Source organism: Paramacrobiotus metropolitanus, unplaced genomic scaffold (assembly GCF_019649055.1).
Source record: "Paramacrobiotus metropolitanus isolate TYO unplaced genomic scaffold, Prichtersi_v1.0 Parri_scaffold0000018, whole genome shotgun sequence".
In the NCBI taxonomy this organism is placed as follows: Eukaryota; Metazoa; Tardigrada; class Eutardigrada; order Parachela; family Macrobiotidae; genus Paramacrobiotus; species Paramacrobiotus metropolitanus.
Genome location: NW_026570238.1, coordinates 541,494 through 564,407, shown reverse-complemented (window position 1 = coordinate 564,407; position 22,914 = coordinate 541,494). Strand labels below are relative to the sequence as shown.

Below are 22,914 nucleotides of genomic sequence, written 5' to 3'. Positions count from 1 at the left end.
TGCTAATTCAAAATCTTCCACGTGCAATAAGGCGCATACACGAACCCGATAGTTAGTACGGGTAATAGTCCCGCAAATTACAGAATCTACATAATCTACACAAACGCCTGATAAAAACAATTAAAACGACATTAAATTACCAACGCATTAAAAAATCACATATCTTCGGGTGAATAAGAAGAAGTAATCCATAAAGCACAATTAAGAAGCTAAAACCACTGCAACTATAGAGCATGGTATACAAACTATCACCGCAATTAACGGGGCACTTTTAAAGAAATGACCGCTCTACGACATCTCCAAAACTTCGATCAAACCTTGGCTGTTCGCAGCGACCAAAATATTGGAGTCCTAGAAACAGCAAAAAATGTCAAATTTTTTCTTACTTTTATTTTCTAAGACTATGTGGCACTCTACTGTTTAAACACAGTCAATACCTTCTTCCATGCAACAGCACTCAAAAATTCCCCTCCATCCGTTTTCATCAGTGTTCGAGCGAGAGATTCACGTGGTGGTTCAAATTTATACTGAACAGCAGGTTTTGGCATCGCACGATGGTAAATGCAAAGAGAGTTATTTTCGCTTCCTGAAAGAGAATGATTCCATCACCATTATTGATCAATTTCGAATTGCTGCGCAAATGCAATTTTTTACTCAATACCAGTATCATTAGTACTTCCTAAAGTAGGTAAGCAGCCTATCCAATGCTAACCTGTAGCAATGTAATTTCCGGAACAGTCAAGACCAACAAAATTCTTTTCATTATGATGACCCGTAAAAGTTTTCAACGTAGCAGGTCCTCCAGCAGCCTTCAAATCCCACAGGCGCAGCGTGCTATCGGTAGATGCAGAAACCAATTCCCACTCGGCCATAAATTTCACGTAAGCAACGGCTTTCTTGTGGCTCTTGAGAACAGCGTAGGCATAGCGTGTGTTCCGCAAATCATATACATGGATCGAATGGTCTAAAATCAAACAAATATTTAGTAAGCAAAAACAGGCAACTCATTTGAAGTGAAGAAATTATACCTGCAGACCCATACGCCAAAATGTTGCGATTCAACGGGCTGAACTGAACACAGCAAACGTTGGCTTTAGCGTCCAGGCTATTGATAGAATGTTGGCTGTCCGTTGACCACACAAACACCTTCATGTCGTCTGAACCCGACGCCAACACTTTCGGATCTTGGTGATTGAAATCGACCGACCAAGCGCGCTTCTGATGTTCCTAAATTTGAAATTAAAAAATACGACACAAACCTAACAAACGGATAAATTGCTCTGTTCAAAATTCTGGCTTCCGCTTCTTGTGTTTCCAACTCGGATGGATAATTATAAGGTAAAAGATTTAGTAAATACAGTTACGAGCAACCGAAGATGATTGTTTCAAAACGCACCTGAAATGTGTTGCATTTTTTCCCAGAAAGTGCGTCCCAGACGGTAACACCGCCATCGTAGTCCGCACAAGCAATGTGGTTGCGCATGAAATCATTCCACACGACAGAGCTTATCTTTGCCGACGAGTTCATTTCTGTCAGGGGAAAGTGAAGGTGCATTCCATCCGCCACTACAGAGTTGTAATCGTATATCTTGATCCGTTTACTAACTCCAGCCACCGCGAACAGATCATAGTCCTTGTCAAACTCAACACTCGAGACAATCGTCGATGTGCCTACAGCGTCCGCAAAAGCAAATGCAGCCAGGCAGCGAATCGAGTTAGCGTTTGTAAATTCATGAAGATTCTTCTCATACGAGTCCAAGCCTGCATGTGAATAACCAGCTGTCAATAAAATTTCAATATCGCATAATATTTTTAAAATGGCTCGCCAAGTCTAAAACTCACCATTCTTTTCCCGAGTTTCCACATACGTATCACAGAGAGCGGGAAGGTGAATGTCCACTTTTGTCTTGCGTTCTTTCAGTGCCGAACTCGAAGCAGCCTTGGAGAAAAGCGGACTCAATGGAACTGGCGAATGCTGGGTGGGAGTTCCCAAGTCGATCAGTTGTGCAGAAGGGAAAACCTCATCAGGAACCGTTTGTGGATTAGGAGTATGAGGATTTGGAGTCTCAGAAATTAAAGAAACCGACTGCAACTGTTGGTCACCGATCATCGTCAGTTCCTCGCCAACCGCCTTTTGATCACATTCAATCATTGATAACTGCTTCTGAACTTCAGTCAATTCCTGCAAGAAATACACGTAAACACTGTGACTTGCGCTGATAAGAATTTTACTGCTGGTCACATGTGCAACCCATTTAAACACAGCATGAGTCTTACAGCGGCTTTCATCGCATGCAGTTTCTCCAAAGTATCCTTGAGAAGCAATTTACGAAAAATGGTACTGCTCTGAAATGTAAAACGGACTGTAATGCAATCAGAACAAAGCAGATCTCAGTGACTAATACCGTTATCAGATCATTTTTGCGGCGGTTCAGGGACTGTATCACACAATCAATTTGCTCCACTGTGGCCTGCCGATCAACCACCACAATCGGAGATCCGTGGCCTTCACCCACAAATTCAGTAATCGATCGCGGTCGCTAATCCGAGAAAAGATATAAATAAATTTAATTTCGGAACGCACGATTACATGGCGGCATGCATGGTGAGGCCGTGCTATGATAGCTGGCGTCAACACCAATTACGTACGCTACGGGTATGAGAAATGTTATGCAGGAGGGCCTCACCTTCCTCGAAGGACTAACCGACGGAATAGTCATGCCAGTCTTCTTTTCAATCAACATTTTCCACCGTGTCCAGCGAGTCACCAAAGAATCCACTAAATAAGTAATATGTACCGGTAAATACCACGGCAAGTTGGTGCAAAATTTCGAAATTTTTACGTGCTTCAGACATTACGTAAGCGGTATCACTGTAGTCACTCATATAGCTTTTGTTTGGTTTGCAACACAGACATACCATGACGATTACTGTAAGCCTGGTTAATGTCTGCCATTTCGGAAGCACAAAGGGGGCACTTCTTGCTGATATGGCACACCTTGGCAAGGCAATCATAACTGAAGAAACATCAACATAACATTACAGTACCGTTCTTCCAAGAGTACTTATTTTAACCAGTTTATTGAATTCAAAAGTGCACAAAAAAGAATCTGGAGTTCTAGGTTACGAAACATTTCGAAGTTCTAAGAGGTCTAACAATTACCAACCTTTCCCCGTCACTTATGGAGCTTAAGTTCTATGTACACACCAGTATTTACAACAGTGAACAAAATGATAAGTAAACAGTTTACTGTAAACTGAAAAATATGCTACAGATTTAAATAAAGGAACTAGTTACTACACCATAACCATTCTGATCGTCCAGGGTCACCCTTTTCGTTTTTCTGTTTGTTTTCTTCTATCATAAGCGTAGAAATTTAACCCATACAGACAAAATATTAAATCGAATATGACTGAACAACAATCTTTTTTATATCTACGGTTTACCACGCGAGAAGCACAAATTGATGAATATCATACCAGAAGGTGTGTCCACAGCGAGCGAGGTATGGCATCGTGAAAATTTCTCGGCAAACCGGACTACAGAAAATAGTCTCTTTGTGAGTTAGGACAAATTCAATAAAAACAAGAAATGTCATCACAAGTCCATAGCAGCTCTGCCTCTTCTTACCAAGTGAGATCCTCTTCATCACACGGGCTGGTTTCTGCACAAATCTCGCCCAGCACACGTCGGAGAGAGTCCCTTTCCTTGCCTTCCAAATTTCCATCCAGAAACGTTGAATCCAAAGAGTTAGCGGAGGTGGAGGCCAAAGACCCGGAAGACGTGAACAGAACGGATGTGGTTTCATTATCTAACCCTTCGATCTTCTTCGTTGGATCGTCAATCAGTTCTTCACGATCGTCTAACAGAACCGCATGTGCACCTGGTAGTGGAGTCAGACGGCGCTTTTTACGAGGACTATCCGTGGAAATATTTTTAGACATGGTAACTGAATAAGCAACTAAGCAATCATCCGAAAGACAACAAACTATAAAGGTTCAAATTAAATTTAATACCCTCTGCCCTTAAGTATGCTTTCAGCTGAAAACTGAAAAGGCAGGAAAGTTCATTGCGAAAACAGTACTTCGCACGCTACACTGAAACATGCGTGGATATCACTGATGAGCGTAATACTGCGTCTACTCTAGGTGTCAACAGTCACAACAGGATAATGTAACCTGAAGATAAAATTATGAATCAGCAGTAAAATTATTTAATAAAAATGATAAAACCTAGATTGAAGGAAAAGAGTATTAAAACATCATTTTCAAAATTCTAAAAGTAAAAACTGTCATCACAAAGCCACTTACAGACGAAAAATTAACTAAACTTGCTGCATGCCGTCAGTTTCGAATTTTCATGGTTCAATGACACAACAAGCCAAACATGCACTGTTGCGCGCCCGTTGCGCAGCGTGTATTTGCGCGCGGTTGCTCATTGTGATTTAAGTGCAGTCAAAACCTAACGACGAATCGTCGACGATTGAGGAAATTTCGATTTCTTTCCTTTTTCTGCAGCGCAGGATTAGGTCAAGAAAAAAACTTAAACGAAAAACTTAAATGGAAAATATAAATTAAAAACTTAAACAGCCTATAACTTTTTACCTTGGCAATGGCCAGTTCAAATGACAGTAACGCCCTGCGTTGGTAATAAACCTGGTATACACTTGTTTTTTTTCGACCCGGCTTGAAGTTCCCTTGGGGTTGTCTGCTCTTGTGCCGTTATAATAATAATAATACTGATAATAATAACTACAACGATAAAAAATTTCAACACTGAAAATATACCCTTTAAAAGACTTTAATAATCAGTTTAGCGTCACAATAGACCGGTACGCCAAAGTTTAAGTCGCCAATGTACGGCAAAATACTGTATGATTTGAACATTCGCTTGACAATGAGAAATTGCTGATCATCTCAAAACTGTCAGAATATAAATATAAACAGGATTGTTTCGAAAGAATTAGCCGAATAAAGCAATCGCAGAGTATGGCTGTGTTACTGGACCGAATGAAATGACCTAAAATGACTTCCTAATAGTCTAATACGTTCCTAACCTTCCTATAGATAGTAGACAAGAGTGGTACGTAGTAGAATGCTACTCTAGAATTACTAGTACACCGTTACTCACAGTCTCACAGACCACAGTCACCGTAATAGGCGTTTAATAACATTACATTTGAAATGGCGGGCTTATCGGTTGCTCACCCGAGAGTGGGTGGCTGCAGTGTCTCCACCATGATCTGTGCTACTTCGCAAAAATTCAAAGTTTTTGCTAAAAAGACTTTCAGGCCCTTTCTCCAGCAGCACTTGCAAGTTGCAATTTCAAGCGTTAAACCTATGTTACTATGTACCTAATCTTTATTATTCTTTCTACTGAGATTTCATCTCAAATCTTGGAAAGTTTTATTTTGTAAAACTCAGGCAACCAACAAAAGTGTTTTTACGAGTTTTTGAATTCAGCCATAGAAAGTGTAGTTCGTAGAAGTCAGAACTGCGCTCACCTGTTGGCTGTGCAAGGGCACGTTGTGAACTTGTCATTGTCGTATCGTTATTCACGGTTATGGTTGAAAATGTATTCGCATCGCATGGAGTTGTGATTATGGATTTCCTGGTCTCTTACCAGTGCGAAAGAATATATTATGGAAGCCTTTTCTGTCCAGATTCTGTTGTTTGAACGCATGTAACTTGGAAGACTATTTACTCGGAGACCGAAGCATCGTCAGTTGGACATAATGGCAATGAAGGCACCAGCTGAAAATTACATTCCCGATGAAGTTAGAGATCCCCGTACAAATATCGTGTACAAAAAGGGGAAGTTTATGGGAAAAGTAAGTTCCGATAATATTTTGCATTGATACAGTCTAATACTTATTCCGGTTTTGTTGTTTTGCCATAAGCGCACTGCAGCCGACTGCAATTTAACACCCACTGCACCATTTTGACTGTGTTCTTATAGGGTGGCTTTGCGCGATGCTATGAATTGCTGGATACCAAACAGAAGACAGTATGGGCTGGGAAAATTGTGCCGAAATCGTTGCTTCAGAAACCTCATCACCGGGAAAAGGTATAAAATTTGCTCCGTGCTGTTCGTGTACAGTGCTCATGCTGATTTTGCGATCAGTTCTCTGAGTTCTGTTGCAGATTTTGCAGTGTGTTGTTGCAATTTTGCAATGCACTAGAGACTTGAATTGTTGGTACACGATACGGTAAAGTTATAGTAGTAGAATCGAATATTTGGTAGAGAAATATTTGTGTTTTAACTTTTACGTATTTAAGGGTGTGTTTGGATGTGATATTCGAGACTTACTTTATAGATGTCACTGGAGATCCAGATTCACAGAGAAGTCCACCATCAACACATCGTCGGTTTCCATACATATTTCGAGGATAGCGATAATATTTACGTTCTGCTGGAGCTTTGTCGCAATCGCGTACGGTTGCAATGTGGATTTGATTTACGTGCTTTATAAAGTACGTTCGTAATTAGCCTCTACGTAATATTTTGCAGTCTCTGATGGAACTGCAGAAACGGCGGAAGGCTATTCAGGATCAGGAAGCACGATACTTTCTTAAACAAATCGTGGAAGCATGTATATACCTACATGGTCGTAACATTATTCACCGCGATCTAAAACTCAGCAATGTGTTTCTCAACGATAAGATGGAGGTGAAGCTGGGTGATTTTGGATTGGCTACGAAAATCGAATTCAATGGACAGAAAAAGAAGTAGGCAAAACGTTCTGTAGTAAAGTTTTCGAGTATAAATAACCGGTAGTGTCGTCTTGTTGAAGGACTCTATGTGGAACGCCTAATTATCTTGCTCCGGAAATTTTGCTCAAAAAAGGACACAGTTTTGAAGTTGACACCTGGAGTCTGGGCTGTATTTTGTAAATCGGAAGGGCAACATTAGCGGCAAATAACGGCCGAGTAACTATCGTTTTTTGCAGGTATACTCTTCTCGTGGGTCATCCTCCTTTCGAAACATCGAAGCTGAACGATACGTATCAGCGTATAAAAAACAACGATTACAATCTCCCTGCTCGTTTAACGAATTCAGCAAAAAGTTTGATCACGATGATGTTGAACCCAGACCCCCACCTACGGCCCACCATGAAAAAGATTTTGACGCACGAATTTTTTACAAGTGGTAAGTTTTCAACTTTCTATTGCTGCACTCGTTTATTAGTTTTTGTTATTATAATAGGCTTTGTTCCGGCTCAGTTACCTGTGTCTTGCCTCACTATGGCCCCCCGAAATCTTGGAGAATCCACTCGGAAACCGTTAATCGAAGTTAATGTACCAAACACCAACCAAGCTGCCCGAGACGAATTACCACCTGAAGGTTTGCCTACCTGTTGCTAGCGTCGGGTTTTGCTGGTTAATTGTCATGTGGATATTGGAGATTTAAGAGTATTCATTGTAGAAATCATGTATATCGCAAAGCCCTTAGCCAGTTTTGATTGACACTACAGGATCGAATCGAAGCCTGTTACAGTTTTATTTAGTATAGTGTTGCTATTCTCATTTCAGCTGTTCCCGTTGACCATTGGATGTCTGATCTGCATCAGCAGCTGAGCGACTTGATTGCATCGTTTGGGGAATCAAAGACTACACAAAATAATGGTTGGTCGCAGGTTACAACTTAGACAAACAATAATAAAATTACTGTACAGTAATAAATCTTTTGCAGACCATGCGGAAGATCCTAACCAAAGTCCTATGGTCTGGATATCAAAATGGGTTGATTACTCAGACAAATACGGCCTTGGGTATCAGCTGAATGATGGTAGTTTTGGTGTTCTCTTCAACGATTCAACAAAAATTCTCTTGTGGAACGACCAGCAGTAAGTGAGATTGTGTTTATTGTTGTGGACTTTGGTAGTTATTTCGTGATATGTTATATGCATGTACGCAGTGACCTTTGATGAGGTCGCTGTGCGGTGTGTGAATGCGATTATGTGGTATTTTGGTAGCTTTTATAGGTGCTGAGTACGATGACTGGCCATATCGTCGTATGTATTGTGTTTTAAAGGGTTGTGATAAGTATTTAATATTATATTTCTTTGCAGGTATGTGCAGTACATCGATCGCGATCAGGTGGAGCACTACTGTTCCGTGAAAGATTATCCGGAATCTATGCAGAAAAAGATGACTTTACTGCAGTACTTTCGAAATTATATGCACGAAAACCTCATGAAGGTGATTTCTGCGTTCATTTTTTATACTTATAAGATCGAGTAGATAAGTACGAGTACATGTAATAAAAGATTTACTGAGAACATTGGCTGTAACTTAGTAGTGACAAGGTATAAAATTTTGCATGTCTCATTAGACGGGAGAAAACCTGAGCCCTCGAGAAATGCTTGCACTGCAACGACTTCCATGGATGCGCAGCTGGTTCCGTTCGCATTCGGCTATTAACATGCATTTGACGAATGGAACTGTCCAAGTGAGTCGCTTCTGTTCTCGAAATAAGATTGTTTTAGGCTTTGCTAATTGCTAGAGGTGAATTTTCTTATTGTTAGATTAACTTCTTCAAAGACCACATGAAAATGATACTGTGCCCTTTGATGCACGCCGTAACGGTTATTTACCCCGACAAATCAGCCCGTACTTTCCGCATGTCCCTCTTTGCTGAAATGGGTTGTACGAAAGAGCTACAGGAACGCTTGACTTATGCCAGGATGATCTGCGAAAAGATGCTCCAGTGCAAAAGCGCCGGTTCGGGGAAGTTAAGGATGACTGGAAATGGAGAAGGAAAAGACAGGGCAGCATCGTCTGGGATGTCGGTCGCCGAATCCACTAAGTAAGGTATTTGGACGGAACTGACTTTTTTGGAAATTTTTGTTTAATAAAAATATGAGTTGCGTCGTATGTTGCTCACTTTTAATAGATTGTCGGCATTTGTGTACTGCAGAATATTTTACTGTGGCTGAATTGATTGCATTTGATGTTGCATTTCATTGTTTCTTAATAGCTTGTTTAATTTACCCTGTGCTTAACGAGGTGGATGAGCAGTGTGCTGACTGAACAAACGCTTATTTGAGAATATTATTATCGGAGTTCGATCGAAGCAGTCTGAACTCTGAGATGTCCAATTTATTCTGTTAATGCTACATGAAACAGTTCAAACGAAGAATTAATTCCGCAATGGTATTGCTCCGCTACGTATCCATGGATCGGTCCGCAGTTGGGAGGTTGTTGGGCGCAGCTTCCAGTCACAAGTCAACATATTTTCAATGACTGCAAAACGTTGTCAATGGAATGACACGAAAGTGCTGGATTTCGGCCATCTTCGTTTTAAAAATTTTATTAAGCTTAAAAAACACCTATGGCGTCTATGCGCTCTTGCCAGCACAGGCAGGCTTAATACTTTATACTGTACAATAAACGATAATGATGTGCAAATAGAGTAGGAAAATATAAGGTGTTTAATATGTAACAGTTTTTCGAAATCTGATATTTAACAGTTTTCGAAATTTGTTTGTTTTCGGAGTTTCAACAAGAGATTAATTAATAGAGCGCAGCTAAAACATTATACAGTGTTTTTTGAAGCAACTTTTAGATTTCATATAATTGTAGAACTGCTACAAAGCGCAAAATTTTAAAGTGCTATGATTATGTCGAGGGTTCTAATCCATTTCAAAACCGAAACAAATGACGCACTACGTGCAACCCTTTCGTACGATATACTTATCGTTAATATTATTAATATGCATATTGCATACAAGCATGTATACATACATGATACATATAAGCTGAAATTATGTCTAAACACAAAGATTTACAATCGTTTTTTGTAAATATTCATAAAAATGGGAGTAATTTCCTTTTAAGTATGATAAATCTGAATACCCTAATTGTTATGGTGATGAGCGATAAACTAGTCAAGAAAAGATATGGTGAAATTTCGTTCTGCAGAATCGTTCGTGTGGCCCGTGGTCAGCCTACTGTGGAGTGATGCGAGGTCATGCACCCAAATTTTAAAGTTTAAAAACTAATCTTGAGTTGGAAATTTGAATGAACTTAAAAATATACCTTATTACCAATATTATACAGAATTCAAAAATTTCTCATAAAATATAAAATAAATACAGTTAACACTTACTCCTCTTTGCAGCAGATGAGTGATTTCTTGGATTTCTCCAAACGTACACGCGATTTCGTTGGTTATATAGTAAAACGGACTGTTCCACTGTCTCATCAAATGCCATTATCCCGTTAACGAAAACAAAAAACACGCATCCCAGTGCCCAAACATCCACAGCTTGGGGGCTATATGGAACTGCCCGAATTAGCTCTGGGGCAGCATAAGCTATCAAAAACCCGAAATGTAGTGCTAGTGCAGCATCTTTCGTTGGCTTATGAAACGGTCTACTTCTGACTTCAGATATAATTATCATATCGTATCTATATTGTATACCACGTGTAGAAATCACAGAGCCAGTGTGCTTATGCGTATTGCCCACCTTTTGAACCACAAAATGTTGTGCTCAATCTGGCAGCATCATCCGTTGAAAATCCGAAATCGGTCAGTTTTAACACACTCCGTGTGTCATCCATCAAAATATTTTCCAATTTAATATCCCTGTGAGCTGCACCCAGAGCGTGAATGTACTCGATAGCATTGACCAACTGCCAAGCCCAGCAAACTACTTGCTGTTTTTCTGGCAAGCTTTTCAAGTTTTGTACATACGTTAAGAGATCTCCACCATTCATATATTCCAGAACCATATAGACTTTTCTCGGAGTGACGGTATAGTAATAAAACTGTGTAATTCCAGGATGAGTTAATTTTGACCACACTGCCAACTCTCGATCGAGGAAATTCTCGATAAACCGACTCGTGACCTTTTCTTTGTCGATGATTTTAACCGCAAATTTCGATAGACTTTCTGGTTTGCCGGAAAATAAATCCACCCCGAGTCTGACTTTAGCGTAGACACCCTCACCAATTTTTTCCCTTACATCAATACCGAAGGAGCCTAAGATGCGCTGATCATAGGTCAACTCGATGCCCTTATGAGCAGGTATTATGGAGCGCACGTTATCGCTGACTTTAACAGCCCTTGGCATGGTGCTCATATCCCTGGCTGACATTTGATTTTTTTCGTTTTCGTTTCCAGCTGACGGATGATTCGTCCCAGGTGATCCCGTTGCAGCGCGATCGAGTGACGAGAAAGGTGACAAACGGCCATTGGCCGTATTTGTATGTGGGCCAAGACATTTAGCATTTGCCACTACGTTTTTCACCAACGCTGGCTGGGTTTTTGTTGTACGCGTAGCTGGCAGTCCCGGTGTGGTGGCACGAATGGCTGGCTGTGAGGTTTTACCGGGTAATGGAGAGTTTTGTTTTGGATGTGGACTGGACTGAGGGGAGGCGGCCAACAGCGGAGGATCCTTGTCGCGATTAGGTTGTAGCGATGAGAGCCATGCTGGTTTAACTTTGAGCGGCAACTGGGGCATCGCAGGCTCATCCAGTCAGCTCAGCGGACGATGTAGTTAGGAGTATATAAATGATGCAGTTTGTTGGCTGTTGGGAATACGTGATGGAGAAATAATAAACAAATACGCTCAAAGGAATGGAAAATACGACATGAGCGCTGATGGCAGGAAGCCTCCAAAGGTCTCGGCGACCACATTGTCTTAGCGGTGCAATGCTCATCACCACGACGACAATACGTGTTACGTACTCGTATGCAATGCATAGCAGCTGCCCAGCCTATCATTATGATTGTAGTTATCTGGGATGACACAAAACCCCAACAAGCTACGGACCATCAGTACCAACAATCAAAGTTACTCCACAGTTTTGTTATAATTTAATAAGATGGTTTAATGCTACAAAAGATGCTGCGGAGATGAATCAGATGACCAACAAAACTAATAAAATTACTGTATTAACTATTAATATTAATCCGACATCTGCGATCTTTCTAATATGTGTTGCTGCTCTCGACAGCGCCCCCGAGGCGTTTACGCACTGCCAGTAAGCGCTTCTGTCACTTTCGTCATTCAAGTGTACTCATTGTACACGGGATATGTAAAAATAACAATTAACAATATCTGCATTAACTTTGTTTGAAAGTAATTGCTGGTGGCGCAGGCGCTTAACTTTTGAGCAATAAAAATTTTTGAATAATCTGCATCGTGAGTCCTAAAAATTACAGTGATTGCGCTTACTTCCTGCAAGTAAACCCGCAATGAACCGTTTCGTGCTATTGCGTCTTAGGATCTTCGCACGGCAGGTTTCCGTCCAAGGTTTGTTGCGATATTCCATTTACGATTAATGTGGGCATTCCACGCAGTACAGGTATGCGCTGTCAGTACTCGTAATATTTTTTCTGTTACAGGAAATTCAGCGTGTCCTTCGTGCGTTCAGCTTCGTGCTTCTGGGTTTCGTGAGCAGGCATGTTTGTTGTCCACGAGTGCTACGATTGCGCAGCAGAAGCTGTCTCCCCATGCGGCTCCTTCCGGAGGCTCCGCTGCATCCCCGGCAACGCCACCGTTGAAATCCGCGCACAATGATCATAAGGAAATGGATGGCCTCGTACGTGATCTGAAAGCCAAAGCCTCTGTAGGAAAATTGTTCTACGAAACTGAAAACGAGGGAGTCCGACAGGCTCTGTTGCGCTTGCCTGTGTATAAGGAATACTTCAGTTCGCTCCCGATGAAAATCGGAACGCGTCCACTATCGTTATTTGCTTCCAGGGAGCTCATGCGCGCTGCCGGGACGATGAAAGTGCGTGAACTGATCGACACTCTCAGCACGTTTTCGGGATATTTATCTCTGGGACGTGATCAGCTAGTCAAGGACGAGCAGTTTCTGGTATGTGCTGCAGTGTCTTTTAATCTTCTTGTGTGTTTTACAGTTTCCTTTTTTCAAATTTAGAATAATTATGCTGATCATTTTTATGTCAACATAATGGCGTGAGGATTTTCAGCCTGTTCAGGATATGGTGAATTAGCAGTAATTTTCCGGAGTTTATGAATTTATTCCATTTTTATTGGTTAAATTTACAATATTACATAGTGGGACTGCGAATGCTTTTGTTATTTGATAGAAAGTGCATAATAAAATTATTTTTTGAACTAATGTTATGCATTGCTTCCTATAGGAATTCGTCAAAACGTTGTCGCGGGAATTGTCATCTTATTCCGGCCTGACGTTTCCGGAATTGCAGAACCTTCTGCAGTCGTACCAGCGTTTCCGGTTTGATCATTTACCGCATAATTTTGCACCAGCAGGAATCCTGCGGGCAGCACTCGATGCGCAGTGTCTAGAAATGTGGCCGAGTTTGAAGCCATCGCAAGCGTTCATTTTATCCGATTTGTGGTTTTTATCCTCGTGCTCTCGTTTGGCTGAATTTCCAAAAGTCATGCTGAGCAGAATAAAACCACAGGTTGATTTTTTCAAGCCGCACGAGCTGGTGCGCTTGTTGTTCTCCGTATCGCTCCAGCGAACTGCCGATCCGGGTCTGATGCTACTAATCGAAAGAATGCTTCTGCCACATATCCAGAATTTTTCTATTGAAGAAATCGCGGCCGTTTGTGCAGGGTTTTTTAAAACTCAGACCACACCCGGTGCAGAACTGGTGGATAAAATTCTTACCCGTTTACTGAATATGGATGGTGATATTTTGGCTAACGATATTGTTCTGACGTCATGTTCGAAATTTGCCGACCGCTATGTTGTGCCCGCTCATCATGACCACTTGAAAAGATTAATCGAGAAAGTTAAGCCATTTACGGGACAACTTAGCATTACTACATTAGCTCATCTGAGCAGACTTTTGGAGACTATATCTACTGTGGATACAGATTTCCTGAGTGCTGTATGCCATAAGCTACTAACTCGGTTTCCCAATGTTAGATTAAAAGATGTTGCGAAAATTTGCCAGACTTGCAGTTTATTCAATTTCCGTCCGAATGTTGGCGCGGAGGATTTTTATACTGTCGTTAAGGAACTGGTAGCCAAAAACCTTCAAACCGCTGAAATTTCCATATCTCCCTCGAAATTTGTCATCCTATTGGTATCTTTGGCCCGGATGGAAGTTTTCTCCAAGAGGCTCCTCTGGAGGATTACGGCACCGCAGTTTTTGAAGGCTTACTTGGGTATGTGTTAATTAACTCTTTCTGTACGTTTTCATCAGTAAGATTTTTTTTTTCATTCCATTTAGGTCAGCCATACTCTTTGTTGGTAAATAAGGAGTATCTCCAGTTGCATTACGCCGTGAAAATTGAATTCCCGGAACATGATGGACCGGATCTCCTTCCTGAAGAGCTTTTGCGCCAGTTCGTAGCGGACGAGATATCGAAAACATCAGAGCCACACAGTGCAGTATCATCATTACTCCTTTGCTTGAGAACTCTCCTGCAACAGGAAAAGCAGGAAAAGATTCGTGGTGCTGTGGGAGTCGCTTGGCCTTTACCATACGATAAGCAAAGTAAGCGGATAAATGGTCTTATAACCTATTTCATATCTTTCATACGCTTCGTTATCCGTTCATAGCGCATTAGTGAAATTCGTGTGCTTACTTGCACGAAAACTTTCGCTTTCGCGCACTCCTAAATACTTTTTTGCCTTGTTATAAAATATATTGGTGTAGCTAAATGGCTTGCATATTTTGCCGTGAATACCGTTCTGTGTGCGCAACAGCCGGTTGGGGAGTTACGGTTGATAGAAATTCCAAAAACGAAGATAAAAGAAAAAGGTGAACTGGTGACAGGAAAAAAGTGAAAGCAGTCAGTTGTAATTTTACCACAAGTCTGATCGTGTGCTGATATTCTTCAAATTTTGCATGTAAACACACATAAAAATGAAGATTTTTCTTACACCGAACCAGAATTGCGCCACTTTTTCCAAATTTTGACCAACGGTTTTGTGCAACATTTTGATATAATTTGAAAATTTTTAAAATTATTTGTAATTTTAAAACTTAGGAAAATGGTAGCAGTGTGGTTCGGTGTAACAACAATCTGCATACTTGTGTGCGCTTATGGGCAAAATTTAAAAGGATCGCTACATAATGAACTTTTGGTGTACTTGATAGCTTTTAGACTTTCTGGAATTCTCTTTTATCCAGAACTCCCCAGCCGGATGTTGCGCGCATAAACTGTTTTCATGCCAATGAATGCAAATCGGCTTTCACGCCAAGTACCTTGAAAAGACTGGTATGAGTTTCGTTGTGTGGGAAAATATAAGAGCAAAACTTATTTATGTTAACGAATATCAATTTTTTTTATTAGTGCGATAAATATTTTTTTCATGCGATAATTTTTACCTTCTTACTGGGTACAGTAACGCGTTTATTGGGGTTAATTTATTGTACGAATAACTGCGTCTGCAGTTTGAAGATTCGGTATTTTGCGAATATTTCCCTGGGGTGTTGAATTTTAATCCGCAGGTAAAAGTTGAAAGATTCCGTGATTTTCCGAATTGATTGTGAATTTGGCTTATCGAGCGCGGCCGTGGCGCCTGTTAATGTATAAGTCTGCCAGTAATGCAAAGTGATGCGACAACAAACGACAAACGGAATCAGTTGTCTTAGGATTAACAAACTAGATGGAATGCAGTGTGTTATTGTGATCTAATTGTTGCCCTAATTTCAATCAGGCTCATCTTCATTCAAAAGAAGGTTGGCGCACCTTGGCGGAGTTGTTGGTGTATCATAAATCGTGCCAATGTTAATGATCAATTTCTTAGTGGTTTATTTGAAATCAGTTCAAGTCCATTTGTGCTTCGAAATCCGATGACACCTCCGTTCATCAGCTAATGACTTGCTTAATTGCAGTGATGCTCGTGAGAATTAACGACTTGCGGTCGATGGCACTGCCGTCCGAACTTCTTTCCGATGAGTCTCCTCACCTTCTCAAAGAAGCACCGACTGATGCAACATGGTATAGTTGATAAGCTAGCTGTAATTAATCGAGAAATAAAAAATAACAGATTTATATTGATAAATTTCACTGCTGCGCCCGTTCTTCCCGTTTTGCTACATAATGCTGAACAATACCGTACAGAATATGAATACCGTACCGTGTACATGTATATCTGTAATTTTATACATTGGGATTTACTGGATAGATAAATGGATCATGAGATTTCTCAGTTTGATATATGGAGGTACTATAGGCCATATCCGCTGTGATTGACCAGTGCACTTTGAATTTTTGCAGTATTGCTTTGGTATATCACCCGTGGTGGGACTACTTTAATCCTGGTCACGAACTGAATGGAGTTGGGAGAATGAAACTGCGCCATTTAAGAAAGCTCGGATATCGTCCTGTCAGTGTCGACCAACAGGAAATTCAGAATCATAATTTTCTTCAGAAGATGAAATATTTAAGAGACAAATTGTTCTTTAACGATTTCGAAGCAACAGTGACACCGAATGTTGATGTGGGATCGTTGGCAGATAATGGAGTTGCGCAGGCGAATGTGTAGATTCTTAATTTTGTTGTGTGATTTTGATGTTTTCAAAACAAGGTCGCAGGTGCTGTCGTGAATGAAAGCAGACACGAGATGCGAAGTACCGATGCGCGAAATATGTGACGAGTGGGAGCCATTAGCATTTGGTAAAAAGGTGTTGCATTATCTGCGGGTGCCGTCGTACAAATTAGACTCAAACGCACAATGTGAGCGATGATTCAGACTTCGTGAGTAAAGACTAGAGAGTTAAACAGATTAATGACTACAGAAAATTTAACATGAATACATATTTTAATTTTGCTGATCAAGTACATGTGAAACATTTGATTAATTCGAAGTAAAAACTATGTGAACCTGCGTTCACAATTAAACATCCCAGTATTGACCATATTATTTTTTGTCTAAAAAATTAGGATGCAGAAGACCAAGAATAACAAAATTAATAGCAGATGGTTTGCTTACAATTGCGCATCGCTAAAAAGAGGAAGCCTAACACCGTATACGTACAATTTTCTCAAAAATGTATCTAAAATCTTTTAGCCGGAAACAGCACAAACATGAACAAGATACCAGTATATCATGCTAGCGATAAAAATCTAGATGTTCTAACTGAATGCGGTATTCGTTGCAAGAAAGAGTTCAAATAATTTATGATAGTTCAAAATAATTTCGTAAGGGCGCGGTAATTGCACATGGCAGAGAAAGTGATGCATTTTTTCATCGTCGTCATGTCTGGGTTAAAAAGCTTAGCTTATTGCTGCGCTGGAATTATGTAAACATGAAAAACACAGTAATCATAACCTGCTTTAAGGTTACCGGAAACGAGATCACAGCTGCGCAGCATCTCTTGTATCGGCCTCTAAAATGTGCCGTTCTATGCGGCATGCCTATCAGCAGTGAAGCAGTTCTTAATCCTTCTGCTTTACAGTAAAAGAGTTTGCATTGTTACATAACCAGTTTTGTGTTTAGCACACATATAACGTACAATATTTTGTATTTCCATGCTTTATTTGGCAAACCATTACTGTATTCCGAGCGCCGCTGCAACTAATTGTAAGTGTAGTAAGCAATCTCGCCATAAGTGACGGTAGATTTGCGAAAACTGCATGAAGATGCGCACGTCGTGAAGGTGACGAACAATGGTGAAGAAGAACATGAATTGGTGCACAGTGCTAGTTCCGATGGTTGTCTGACCATAAAAAAAACCAAGCAATCAGCTTCGTCGTTAACATTTTGACTGGCCTTTATAATAATTGCCATACAGATTCGATACACCACAGTCATTTCTGCGTTAATTCAGCGTAATATGCAAGAGCTTTTCTGAAACAAAACCATCATATCAGTCACTTTCGGCTTATTAGACTCGAAAGCTTGAATTTGAGGGCACTCATTTTTACGTAATTTTCACTTTCGCGACTTCAGTAATAATGTCTTTTCAAGTTGTGGGAATCTGCCTGGCCGTTCTGGTGACCCTTGCTGCAGCATCTACCAGTGGACGGGTCAACCATGGACTGCGCTATTATAATCGCCAAGGACGTATTGATTTGCCGCACCAGTTCCTCCCTGCCAAACAATATCAAAAGGGTAAGACATTGCGTAAATTTATTGTAACTCGGATGTCTTATTTTTATATTCAGAAAAATTGTTATCATAAATCATGTATACCGCGCCATGCGGCGAAATCAGGCGTTTAATTCCAAATTAGTAGTATTTTAATAACTGTTGTTACCGCATTAATGTTGTTTGCAGTTTTGCTGTGTGCTCACTTTTCAACGTTTTCTAGTTTGTTCTCATTGTGTTGTAGTTTTCAAATTTTTTGCAACTTGCCTTTTTGCCTAAGCAACGATTCCAGTATTAAATCAACAACTGCTTACCCGGTTAGACGAATAAGTAATTTTGTAACGGCATACTTTTGTAACGGACAAAAAAAGATAGCATTCACAGTTTCCTAGACGTCCACAAGTAATAATTATTATAATATTGCTTAAATTGCTTTGTATTTTAGCAAGCGCCGAACGGTCGATAACAATTTCGAACTGCCTGGACTTCGAACGATTCTGCTGCCACACGGTGCCGTCCCAGTTTAAAGTTATCGGATGCATCAAGGCAACGCGAGGGAACACCGGCTGCCAATGCACCGACGAGAAAACACACAAGAATGGCCGAACAGGATAAAAAGATATAAATACCTGTAGGTATAACTTACTGGAGAGCCGGCTGGACCGCATTCCGGAAGCACATCGTGAAACTGGATCATACAACCGTTTGGAGGTATCTTGCGATAAATTTTTACAACGGCAACCTTTTGCAAAATTGTATTACATTTTATGCGATATTATTTTCTGCCATAATCATGGCTTTGCACGGTATTGTTTAAATTTGTATACGATTTGCGAATCCTTCTTATCCCACTTATGTCCATTTGTAAGTGTTCTCCTTCGACAATAAACATCCCACAGACAACTACAAATTGCTTATATCTGTACAATAGTGAATACTAGCACGAGCGGTACTCGGACAGTACTTCAAGTTGATTTGATAACACTACTCCAATTTGCATACGCGCATACTAGAAGTCTGTGCTGTTTTTAATCATTTCATCACTTATTAAGATAATAATTATTATCTAATGGCTGTTAGTTCGGACGGAAAATTGCAAGCGGAAAATTGTGAAACGATTTTACTCTATCAAAATTTGTGACACATTGAATTTGACACAAACAAACAGCTACTCGTAAATACGAAGGGATGCAGGTAATAAACATAATAAATTAACACAATGACTGCGGTGCCGTGCAGCGCAGTGCGCTGCTGTGCGCACAACGTTTTATTTTAACTATCTATCCAACTATAATTGAATGATATACAGAAGTCTGCGAGAAAACTGTGCATATACATGTATATGCACTGCTTTTTAAACATTCCAGAATGCAGAACAATTCTACCGATCGGTCATTTCTGCACTATCGTTGTGTTAAAGAACTGCATCTTTTGAACTAGAGCACTTGTAACTATTGTGTTATGAAGTACATGATGAGCACTCGTTATTTCTGTGCCGCCTAGACACTGTTTTTATTAACGCCTTCACCGGTTAAAACTCAATCGTGCATGGCTGCCGTTTTTTTTTCGGTGCAACTACGTAATTATTACGACACAGTGAGCCTAGTTGTCAAAATGACATCAGCCAGATTCCGCTGATTGTTAGCACTAATAAATAAATAATTACAGTTTTTAAAAACGATAGCTTTCCATAAATTCAATGCATGCTTAGGTTAACTGCTTAGGTTAACTGCAATCGTCTTGCTTGCATGCAACGCATATACTTTGTATATAGTCACCTGGAGGTTAATTGCTTGAGAATGCAGATGGCTTACGTACCAAATGCTACGTACATAAATCGAGATTTCACAACCAGGCAAAACCTTAAATAAGCTGAAATAAACTCAGTGAGAGTGCGGCTCAAGCAGTTTAATCAGTTAGCTTTAGTCCGGAAATGTACTCGTTCTCTTATTACTGAGATATTAAAACACTCTTTTGCATGTTTCCAGAAATTTTATTAAATAAAAAGGTATGCCATTATAGCATATTGCTGTTAGCCAACAACGAGTATTGCTTTACGTACCGCGCATACAAAGAATAAATTACAAAGAGTAAAGTAGAAATTTGGATCAACAAAATTAGCATAACAAATTTAATCAGATCATGATAAGACTGTACTTAATTTCCATTAAAATGTGCCGTTTAGCAAAATCCGTTGGGGCATATAAGGCGCTTTTCTTCATAACTCTGTTATCCTTTCTTTGCCGGACGGCGGTTTTCGCTTTTGCCGGGATCTTGAACGGGACCACGGAACACATCACAATAACATCCATGCACTCGTCCCGCTTTGAGACATCCGTTGACGCCAACAGTCACTTCATGGCAACAAAAGCGCGAAAAATCCAAGCAGTTGTTGACTTCAACGGTAGCGCCGGAATTTGCTAAAATTAACCCAAAGCACATAAAAAAAATAAAATGTGCTAAAAAATATACGTACTTTACCACTGTATGTTCTGCATACGTAAGGCAAACTGCTTGCTGGAACAAATGGATATTAACAGAGTACCTATTGTACTTTGTATTTCAGACTGAGGTGCGATTCGCAGAATTAAGCGAAGCATAGTTGTAAATACTCACGCTAGTAACAGACCTATCCGGCGCTCTACGTAACCATTACTTACCAATACTCGGTTTCCCCATAGTAATTATTTCGGATCGTTATGCATTCGTCGTCTAATCATTCAAAAATTTTAGAACCTGATACTAACTTACCCTTTTTGTGTTTGCTGGACGCAACCGTGCAATTCAAAACTGCCAACACGAGGAAAGCAAGCGAAAGCATTAATTTCATCTTGAAGGTGAGGAAGTGTACCAAACTCCGCGCAAAATACACAATGAAATGAACACACAAAGTTTCTATACAAAATTTAAATAGCCTGTTCCTTTAGGATTTTTGCGATAGCACAGTGTACAATATTATACCAGTATGCGTCGACAATGTCTGATCGAATGAACTTAAAGATTTTACCTTTATATTCATGCTGAAAAATATGCCGGTCGGTGTGTATAGGTTAATATAATACGGCGTGAACTTTCTTGCGGGTAAGATTTTGTCAGGGCTGCCAATTATGATAAGTTAATGACAGTTTTTTTTTATGAAGTTAACGGTAAACCGCCGCGGTTGCAGTCGGATAGCCACTTTCTGAAAAAGATGTCCTGATTGTAGCCGGATGACCTGACTTCGGCATAAAAATCATTTGTGAATTACTACAGGAAAAAATTTGGAAAGTTTGCTATACGGTCACACAAAGCGAAAATATTTTGGGTTTGGTATATATTCTATTCACTTAGAAAGTGATCTTGAAAGTGATCTTGATCGATTTGAATTGATCTTGAAAACAAAATACTTACGTTGCCAATGGAAATCCTTTTGGAAATTATTTTCCGTCCTAGAGTATGTCAACTGCAATGCTGTACGTAAACGCAATGTTTGAGAAACTTAATGTTTGAGCCTTAATGTACGAGTACGAGCCTTAAAAAGTCTGTGATCTATATAGGAGTCTATGCCCTCACGTTATTTCGGATTACTATTATAATTATATGTCGGAATGCGTGGTTGGTATCAATTTGCTAAACTTTAAAGTGTACATACAGGATGTAGTTTATCGCATCCGAGGAAATTATAAACTGTTATATAGAGGTGTTATACTCGTATATATGTGTTATATAGAAGATAAAGAAAGAAGCTTGCTATATAGTAAAACAAACGACGAGATAGTGCAGAGTTATTGGTGTGGAAAAGCAATGTGGTAATAGTATTGATTCGCGTTCTTCAAATTAAATGGTCGTAATGATACATGGATAAGTCGCATCCAAAGATCGTTGTGGTCAACGAGCTGCCCTACCGTAATTCAATGTCGGATGGAGTTTATAGTAAATGCGCTCGGAGTTCACAGTAACTTCACACATAGTTGTTGTACAGCAGGTGCATATTATTATGTTGTAATTAATCTGTCATTTCGGTATTGCCGTTCAGTATACGTACTGCGCATGTGCTAAATTGTGGCCTGATTTTTCATCATTAATCAGGGTACGTAATCGTATTTTGACAGGCGTAAACACCTTTGTGATGGCATTAATCATCACTTCATACGCTGCAATAGAAAAAGACCAGAATAACATTAGCCATAACTATAAGCGTGGCACGTGTCATACCGAAATATCGTACAATTCTACAAAGCAGCTGAAATGCCATTCTGCTGTACGTATAGGTAGAGGAATGCCAAATACAGAAATTAAAATTAATTAATTTTGCAAATGGAGATTAATTTGCTGAGATATCGACGCAGTATGCTTCTAAAGTTAGATTTGATAATTAATTTATGCTTGTTGCATTTGTAATGATAAGTAATGATGCTTCTTTGTATTTCAAACACCGCAACATTGTTAACCATAGTGCGTTTAAGAAACAATGTAGATTCTGGTAACTTTACGCAGTCAAATTGTGACTATTATTTTCTCTTCCACAAGTAGCACAAAATACAGGTTACACAGAGTCGAAAATTAATTGATTTTGATGCTCAGCAGCATATTCAGCAGTGGGTGTCGGCTCGTTCTACCAAAATACCTTCATTGCAGCATATACTGTAAGTATATTATTGCCCATGAACTTAGACAGCTTACCTATTTAAAGCAAATTGCACTACGGGATTGCACTACGAGATTATTCTAAACAGATGCGCAGTACAATAACTACGTACACCCGCAACTAACAGCGTCGTGCTTCGTTTTATTTGCCATTAAGCTGAAATAGGTTTTTTCTGCATCCCATTATGTCAGCGAGCGAAGGGATTAATCTTTGTCCATCACCAATAAATTACAACGTTCACATTTAGTTGGCTATAGCTAGTTTTAGGTTAATGCTCTGCAGCGATTTTGGT

General features: G+C 39.9%; 4 protein-coding genes across 4 annotated transcripts; 2 read left to right on the top strand and 2 right to left on the bottom strand.

Annotated features, from left to right (window-relative positions):
* On the bottom strand, nucleotides 1-4,322 carry LOC129585701 (E3 ubiquitin-protein ligase COP1-like). Its single transcript, XM_055478493.1, has 12 exons — nucleotides 3,632-4,322; nucleotides 3,481-3,540; nucleotides 2,920-3,017; nucleotides 2,688-2,779; nucleotides 2,406-2,540; nucleotides 2,278-2,346; nucleotides 1,843-2,182; nucleotides 1,397-1,761; nucleotides 1,029-1,227; nucleotides 713-964; nucleotides 438-586; nucleotides 1-351 (listed from the first exon to the last, which is right to left on the bottom strand). The coding sequence occupies exons 1-12, from the start codon at nucleotides 3,943-3,945 to the stop codon at nucleotides 289-291; spliced, it is 2,136 nt and encodes a 711-aa protein (XP_055334468.1). The 5' UTR covers nucleotides 3,946-4,322; the 3' UTR covers nucleotides 1-288.
* A 978-nt stretch (nucleotides 4,323-5,300) lies between these two features.
* On the top strand, nucleotides 5,301-9,137 carry LOC129585633 (serine/threonine-protein kinase PLK1-like). Its single transcript, XM_055478383.1, has 12 exons — nucleotides 5,301-5,831; nucleotides 5,960-6,067; nucleotides 6,318-6,434; nucleotides 6,512-6,729; nucleotides 6,795-6,890; nucleotides 6,951-7,150; nucleotides 7,208-7,345; nucleotides 7,534-7,626; nucleotides 7,694-7,847; nucleotides 8,073-8,202; nucleotides 8,336-8,452; nucleotides 8,529-9,137. The coding sequence occupies exons 1-12, from the start codon at nucleotides 5,736-5,738 to the stop codon at nucleotides 8,811-8,813; spliced, it is 1,752 nt and encodes a 583-aa protein (XP_055334358.1). The 5' UTR covers nucleotides 5,301-5,735; the 3' UTR covers nucleotides 8,814-9,137.
* Nucleotides 8,985-11,806, bottom strand: LOC129585634 (testis-specific serine/threonine-protein kinase 3-like). The gene is made up of 3 exons (XM_055478384.1): nucleotides 10,473-11,806; nucleotides 10,112-10,318; nucleotides 8,985-9,246 (listed from the first exon to the last, which is right to left on the bottom strand). Exons 1-3 carry the CDS (start codon nucleotides 11,467-11,469, stop codon nucleotides 9,143-9,145), a joined length of 1,308 nt encoding a protein of 435 aa, XP_055334359.1. The 5' UTR covers nucleotides 11,470-11,806; the 3' UTR covers nucleotides 8,985-9,142.
* A 209-nt stretch (nucleotides 11,807-12,015) lies between these two features.
* LOC129585632 (uncharacterized) lies at nucleotides 12,016-16,527 on the top strand. The gene is made up of 6 exons (XM_055478382.1): nucleotides 12,016-12,264; nucleotides 12,357-12,832; nucleotides 13,122-14,118; nucleotides 14,184-14,450; nucleotides 15,798-15,903; nucleotides 16,183-16,527. Exons 1-6 carry the CDS (start codon nucleotides 12,207-12,209, stop codon nucleotides 16,448-16,450), a joined length of 2,172 nt encoding a protein of 723 aa, XP_055334357.1. The 5' UTR covers nucleotides 12,016-12,206; the 3' UTR covers nucleotides 16,451-16,527.
* The last annotated feature ends 6,387 nt before the right edge of the window (nucleotides 16,528-22,914 follow it).